The following is a 7472-nucleotide window of genomic DNA, read 5'->3' as shown; positions in this document are numbered from 1 at the left end:
TTTTGTTTGTACAAAATAATATTATTCATCTAACAATAATTACTATGTAGTAAAAAATATTAATTATTAATCTAATTTTTATTAACAATAAAAAATATTAATGCCATTTATAATTATTTATTTATTATAACCAGAATATACAAATACTTAGTTACTTAATTAAATAAAAAAATACATGAATTACACATTCCTTTTTTTGTTTGTTACTTTTGTTTACTTAAATATTAATAATATATTATTTGATTGGACAAACATAAATAAAACATGCTAACTTTTTATCTTTATTTTAATTATTATGTAAATCTCAAGGTTTGTTATATGAAAACTACATTATTATATATACTAATAGTGAAATATTTTTTTATACTTAATGTTTATTATTATTATACTTATATATATTAACATGAAAATGCATTTACCATGATTATTTTAATGTGGAAGCTTTTTTTATAGTTAAGTAATATTTTGATTAATCATTAAAAATAAAGTTAAAAAGAATTGTGTATTTTTTCATACTCTTTTAATGTTGGAGTGATAACTGACTTATCAAATCTTGTTGTTCAGACTCTATCTTTTGTAATGATCTATATTCTGTTTTATACCTTTCCAAATCAAACGTATATTGCTCAATTTCTGTCTGAAATTTAATTTTTCTTATATTTGTTGTTCCATATTAAATAACTTAGTTTAATTTTGTGACCTGTAATATTGACTGCAAGTCTTCAGTTTTGTTTGTCAATGATGATAGTTGATTTGACAAAATTATAGCCTCTTGTTTTTCCTGATTCACCTGTTGAGCCAGATTTTCCATAATAGAAATATATTCATTTATACAATCGCTGTACCTTTCAGTATCTAATACGTATTAATACAAAATTTTACTTTAAAGTTAATATCCATTATAAATTTATATAACAAAATATGAGCTGTACCAAAAATGAGTATTTCGTGGAGATAGGGATTATTGATGTAAATGTTATAGCATATTTTAATAGCGAATTAAAGAACATTTTTCAGAGAACGGACCCGAATTATTTGGTGAAGTAGCTAAATTATTAAACGGCATTTTTTTTTAAAGTAAGGTTATATTCAACTTTTCCCACTTTTAAGTGTATTTATATTTTCTAAATTTTTGGAGAGCTAATTGTAGCTTGGAGAAGCTAAACCATCCAGTTCTCAGCTAGTCACATCATTGTCTATAATATTTATACTCCTTACATTATTTTGCAAGTATTTATTACAGCCAACGAGGAGGTTGTCTCTTTCTCTAAATTATTTAAAATTAAATTCTCAAATTGAATAAAAGTGAGGGATTTTATAAATAAAATAGCGTGCTCCTGAGATTTTGGCATACCAAAATCGTTTTTTTATACAATAAAGTACTTATGATTACCTTTTAAAAAATTGACAGATAGTTCTTTAAGATTTGACATTTTATCTGCTATTATAGGTTCCATAACTCTAGCCTTACCCATATCGTCTACACAAACATCGGATACTGGAGTACTATCCATAGTTATTAATTATCGAATAAAACGTCTATACTTAAAAAATCATATTCGCTTCAATAATTAAAAATTATTTATAAAGTTTAAATTCAAGTTAAACAATTCTAAATAATAATTTTATATTTATAACAATTGATACAAGTATCCTTAATAGGCAACTTTATAAATTGTGGGATCTGCACAATGAGTAGGTAGACTACTTTAATTACAAAATGATCCACCAATATTTAGTGTTTGTGTTATTAATTTTAATCATATACATTAATTATCTGTTTAGAGAAAACCAAAATTTTTTTGCGGTGGTGCTACTTAATTATACAAGAGTATCATAGCAACACAATAACTTTTGGTTATTGTAAGTTTATATATTATACAACGTCCTATTATAATTCTCATTTCTTCCATGAAAATTAATGATGCAACAAAATAAATATTTGTAGAGGTATTGTATTTTTTTTTTCACAGAATAACCGAGTATTAATTTTAATTTTTATCATTGACGTCTTATTTTGATAAAACAATAGATATTTTATACGTTTTCAAAATATTTTAAAATTTCGTGCTCAAAATAGAACAGTGTGTATTGATAATTTAACTTTAACATTGTTAAATATATTCTAACCATCTATTTAATTCAAACGATTTTTAAAATGCCCCGAGGTAAGTATTAAAAGTTTTGGTTATTAGTCTCTTTTATCTAGCAAATAGTTTAATTTTATTTAGGTAAGTGGACTAATCACAAAGGCCGAAGTCGTAGGTTTACAAATCCTGATGAACTAGAAGAACAAAGAAAACGTGATGAACAAGAACGGAAATGGAGAAGTAATAGGGGTGAAGAGTCCTCTAGTGACGATGAGGAAGAAAAACCTGCAACTAAAGAGGATAAAAGTAATAGTGAGGATGAGACGGAGACTGAATCGGATGAAGATTCTGATGATGTATATAAAATATTGTTATCATATTTGTAAAAATATGTTTTTATTATTTGGGTAATTTTTCTTTTAGAAAAAAAAAGGTGTTGCTGGACTTATACAGATTGAAAATCCTAATAGAAAACAATTGAAAGCTAAGAAATTAGCTACTCTCAATGAAACATTAGAAACTGCTGAGCCAGCACAGTTATCTAGACGAGAGAGGTTAGTAATTCTTGTATTTTCAAAATATTAATTATAATAAAAATTACATTTTGCAACTATTATATTAGAGAAGAATTAGAAAAACAACGTAAAAAATTACATTATCAAAAATTACAAGCAGAAGGTAAAACTGAAGAGGCAAGAGCAGATTTAGCTAGATTAGCAATCATTAAACAACAACGAGCTGAAGCAGCTAAAAAACGTGAAGAAGAAAAAAAAGGTATTGTTTTGTTGAAATATTTTGCTTATAGATTTTGTTGTAACTTAAGTAATTTCTATTTATTTAACTAAGGTCTGTATTAAAATATTAAAATTATAAAAAGTCATTTTAACACATTTTAATATTTTATTTTATTAATTATTTCATATATTAAATAATCTATTAGTAGAAAATTTGGAACTAATTTTATAATTATTTATTTTGACAGAAAAAGAAATGGCTAAACTACAAAAATCAGCTGAAACTCAAAAAGCTCTTGGAAAACGGTGAAACTATTATTGACTGATATATGTAATATATATATATGAGTACTGTTATGTTCAAAGATCAGTTATTAAGTATCCGTTTTATAATATCTTATATGTAATATAATACATTTACCAAGTTAATCGAATTTTTTTTTCATTTGGTACATTATATGGTTAATATTTGTTAACATCCTTATTTTTTTATTGTAATATGTTTAGTACATATATTGCCATAAAACTTTTCTAAGTATTTTTTAATTTTAATACAGGTAAAATGAAAAGAAAAAAGTCAGCTGTTTATAAAATTTAAGTGAATTCTGTAGGTAATTTCAATGCTGATTCCAAAAACTATCTTTTTGTTCTATCATATTTACAATTTAGGATATTTAATAATTAGACATAAAGTGTAAACTACACAATAAAAACTTTTAAAAATTAATTCTTCATTAAATTTGTTTTAATTGACTATTGTGTCAAATTTAACCTATTGTTTACAGATTATGAATTTTTTTTGATGAGCTTTAGCTACATGGCTAATAGCTCACTTTAAACAAACGATTATTATAAAAATTCCTTACACTATTACTTATGATCAAGTTAAATTTTTTTGAAAAAAGTGATTATATTGGTGTTCTATTCTTCTCCCATTGCTTTAATATTGGACAGGTAGGTGTTTCAAGATGGATTTATAGATAATTTAAATTCTTTGTGTAATGTTCATTGTTGGAGTCCACTAATTAATATTTCATTTAACTTGTCTTAGTTTATATCATGTTAGATTTTGATCCCACTTAGTTAACCATGTATGTTGTGTTTTGTGGTTGATTTCTTTAATTAATTCACTAGAAGTGGTATCTGAGATATGGTGGTATGCCTGGCAGTTTTGTCAACTTCTTCATTACCTTTTATCCTTATGTAAGAGAGTTAACCTAAATTCAATTTTTTTTAGAGTTTGAGATGATTGATAGGTGTTTTGTACTAGTGTTAGTTGGAGTTCTTGTCTTAAAGTGAGCAGAGATCGCTGAGGAAGTCCCTAATTATTATAATATTATCATTAGTTATAGTGTTAGTGTGTCATAATCTATTGGAAGAGTACAAGGTAGTAGTCCATTTCTGTATATTAATCATCAAATACTTCAAAATTAATTATGAAAAAAATTTTAATAGATAATATTTTCATTTTATCTTCTATTTCAATTAAATACTTATAATTGATAAAAAAAAAAAAGTAGTATATACATTCCTTTTTATAACATAACATTTATTAAAATTTTTTGTATTCCTGTATTAAAATCTAATTTAAGATAAAATAAAAGTACATAAGAATTTGTTTATTTTATTTCTGTTTCAAGTGAAAATATATTTTATATATACTAAGATAAATTTAATTAAACATAATTTTGAGTGTCAAAAGTTACATAAAATCACGTTTTGATTGGTATAATTTAATTTGTTAATAGAATTTATGTCTGTAACACTATTTTATATGAAATTTTGTATAGTTTTTTTGATTAATAGCATAAAAATAACAGTTTCTAATCACACAATAACAAAAAAAAAGAAATATATATAAGTTTTGAAAGTATCATAAAACTTTTTATTAAAAGGTTGTAAATTTTCATCTGCGAGCTTAATTAAAAAAATTAATTAGTAAAAAGTTTAGCTTTATTTTTTATAAAACCACCATCAAATTCACCTTATAAAATAAGTTTAACTTGAAAAATTGATCAGAAATTTTGTAAAAGAAAAACATTCTATAACATAAAAAAAATTTTCAAGTCATTTGAAAAAAAGATTTGTTACTATATTTAATTATTTTTTATAAGTCAAATTTCAATGTTTTAAAAATTAGTACACGTGTAGAAAACTGACAAAATTAAATAATTTTAAAGGGCAATTTAAATTCAGCGAAAAATGGTTTAGAATTATATATTTTCATAAGTATATAAAAAAAGTTTAATTTGGCTAACAAGTGTAAGAAAACAAGAATAAACTTTAATATTAGTAATATAAAATTATTTTTCATTGAATGGATTTCATTACTTGATACTACTGCCATTGGGTTATCGAATTAAACTATAAAGTCAATGTAAAAATAATGGATTACTACCATTTTATCCCTGTAGTCTTCGTTAGTAAACAGTATTAAGATGAGAAAGTTGTATTTTTTAGGATAGTAATAAATTTATTAGTCTTGAAACAACATATACATTAACACTATTGCCCAAGAGTTGATAAGCTTTTTTGTCGCTAACTGGAAAACTTGAAATAGGAAAACACATAAACTTAGCAACTTCAGATGGTGTAAAAAATCTTAATTTCAAACTTTTTAATGTTTCTAAATCACAGTTGTCGTTTTTGATAATTTTTTGAATTTTTTCATGTTCTAAATTAGAAAAAATTGAACCTGTACCATGAACGTAAGTGCTGTAGGACCGAGTAAAACAGCATGATCTATCACTATCTTTTGAAACTACATCTAATACTTTATGATACTTCAATAGTATATTATCATTTAATAAATATTTTTCAAGATTTACTCCAGATTCACATAGAACATCTGACACTTTTTTAATAGACTTATATAAATTCGTATCCCAAGTGTTTTCACAAACCTATTTAAAATGAATAAAAAAATAAAAATTCTTAAAAACATATATTATATGGTTATAAAAATTAACATTCTTAATCACTTACTATTTCATTACTAGTAATAACAAAATCCATTGGTTCTTTTTTAGCCAACAAATAGTATCTTGTTCTGGAATTACAAATGCCAAAATGTGTAGGACTGAGTATAAATTCCCTATAATTGAAACCACATTGCTTTAAAGAATTTACAAGTTCACCTCTAGTAATAGAACATTCAAATCCTTTTACATTTTCAACTAATATATATTTGAGAGATTTTAATTGTGGAATAAGATTTTTGATAATATGTAAAAAAGGCTTTGTTCTTTCATCATTAATATCTTTAACTAGACCATTCCTGTAGATATAACAATAATTTATCTATGATATTTTATTAGTGCTACTGTCAAACTGATAAATATTATAGCATGCCTAGTAAATGGTTGACATGGTGGACTCATTAACAAGATATCGGCATTATAAGTATTGATTTGTTCAGGCTTAATTTTCAATATATTCAGTTCTTTATGGTTGGTTAAAGGAAAGAAATGTCTGTAAACATTATTAGCTACAGGATTTATGTCAACTGATAATACAACTTCAATATTTTTGCCTAAATCACATTCTGGAATAACAAACAAAACAATAATCATATGTATTTATCATTATTCTCGGACTTTACCTTTCAACGCAAAATGCATACCACCAATTCCACTAAATAACTCTATAGCTCTCATTGTAATTTAATAATCTAAATTTAAAAAATCGCAACTTATAAGTAATTGGTTTAATGAAAACATAGAACAAAATACTGAAGTACAAAACGATCTACAAAAACCTTATCTACAAATTAGATAAAGTTTTATCTAACTTGTAATATTACCACGAATTATGATAAAATTGACTTGACAAGACGTGGTTGACGGAAGAGGAGTGCGATCCGGTTTTGCTATTGAAATTCCGTAGTAAGAAGAATATTAGGCCAACAATGAGCTCTAGTGACGAACATGATTTCAGAAAACAAATTTAAAAAAACGGTAGCACAGTAGGTTCGCGGCATAGTATGGACGTGGCATAGTTGGGACAAGTATAGATGATATCTGACAGTGATTAAAATCACTATCATAAGAAACACTTCAATGCAATTCTGTAGATAGTGTTTAATTTTAAGAAATTGGTAGATTATTTCAAAAGCAACCCCATAACTTTTATTCCCTTAATTTTATCCCGATTTATAATTATAATATATGAATAGATAATAATTATAGTAATTAAATTTAGTATGAAATTGATATTCAATAATATTGTAATTTTTACAGAGATATTATAAAAATAAAAAGGAGTTTATATTCATATACATTTAACGCGTATAAAAATTTAAAGGGATTGATGCAATACTTTTTAATAAAAAAATTTTGTTACTTATGAATAAATACACTAGACTACAAGGAACTTTCATCGGAAACAAAAATATACTTTTCTAAATCAACTTTTGCGATGTTTTCAAATGTGCAAATAAACTTTTTCTATTACTTCTAAGTTTTAATATTATAACTCATTATTAAAAAACCCAGCACAGTGGAGTCGCGGCATAGTGGGGACGTTGCATAGTTGGGTCCAGTATAGATTTAATCTGACAGTGATTAAAATCACTATCATAAGAAACGCTTCGATGCAAATCAGTAGATAGTGTTTAATTCTAAGAAATTGGTGGATAATTACAAAAGCT

The 7472-nt window shown here is 24.7% G+C and overlaps 3 protein-coding genes across 3 annotated transcripts; 1 reads left to right on the top strand and 2 right to left on the bottom strand.

The window, feature by feature from the left end:
* Window positions 1-120: 120 nt before the first annotated feature.
* LOC126905418 (intraflagellar transport protein 20 homolog) lies at window positions 121-1870 on the bottom strand. Its single transcript, XM_050685091.1, has 3 exons — window positions 1394-1870; window positions 701-855; window positions 121-637 (listed from the first exon to the last, which is right to left on the bottom strand). The coding sequence occupies exons 1-3, from the start codon at window positions 1512-1514 to the stop codon at window positions 521-523; spliced, it is 393 nt and encodes a 130-aa protein (XP_050541048.1). The 5' UTR covers window positions 1515-1870; the 3' UTR covers window positions 121-520.
* Window positions 1871-2001: 131 nt separating this feature from the next.
* Window positions 2002-3253, top strand: LOC126905412 (28 kDa heat- and acid-stable phosphoprotein-like). The gene is made up of 5 exons (XM_050685084.1): window positions 2002-2168; window positions 2232-2446; window positions 2514-2644; window positions 2713-2864; window positions 3073-3253. Exons 1-5 carry the CDS (start codon window positions 2159-2161, stop codon window positions 3132-3134), a joined length of 570 nt encoding a protein of 189 aa, XP_050541041.1. The 5' UTR covers window positions 2002-2158; the 3' UTR covers window positions 3135-3253.
* A 298-nt stretch (window positions 3254-3551) lies between these two features.
* LOC126905403 (tRNA (cytosine(38)-C(5))-methyltransferase) lies at window positions 3552-6834 on the bottom strand. The gene is made up of 5 exons (XM_050685065.1): window positions 6627-6834; window positions 6426-6494; window positions 6176-6368; window positions 5810-6101; window positions 3552-5727 (listed from the first exon to the last, which is right to left on the bottom strand). Exons 2-5 carry the CDS (start codon window positions 6478-6480, stop codon window positions 5281-5283), a joined length of 987 nt encoding a protein of 328 aa, XP_050541022.1. The 5' UTR covers window positions 6481-6494; window positions 6627-6834; the 3' UTR covers window positions 3552-5280.
* Window positions 6835-7472: the final 638 nt, after the last annotated feature.

The sequence above is a fragment of the Daktulosphaira vitifoliae genome, unplaced genomic scaffold, assembly GCF_025091365.1.
Source record: "Daktulosphaira vitifoliae isolate Bord-2020 unplaced genomic scaffold, ASM2509136v1 Scaffold_4, whole genome shotgun sequence".
In the NCBI taxonomy this organism is placed as follows: Eukaryota; Metazoa; Arthropoda; class Insecta; order Hemiptera; family Phylloxeridae; genus Daktulosphaira; species Daktulosphaira vitifoliae.
The sequence above is the reverse complement of the archived record's forward strand: the minus strand, read 5'-3'. Positions and strand labels throughout refer to the sequence as shown.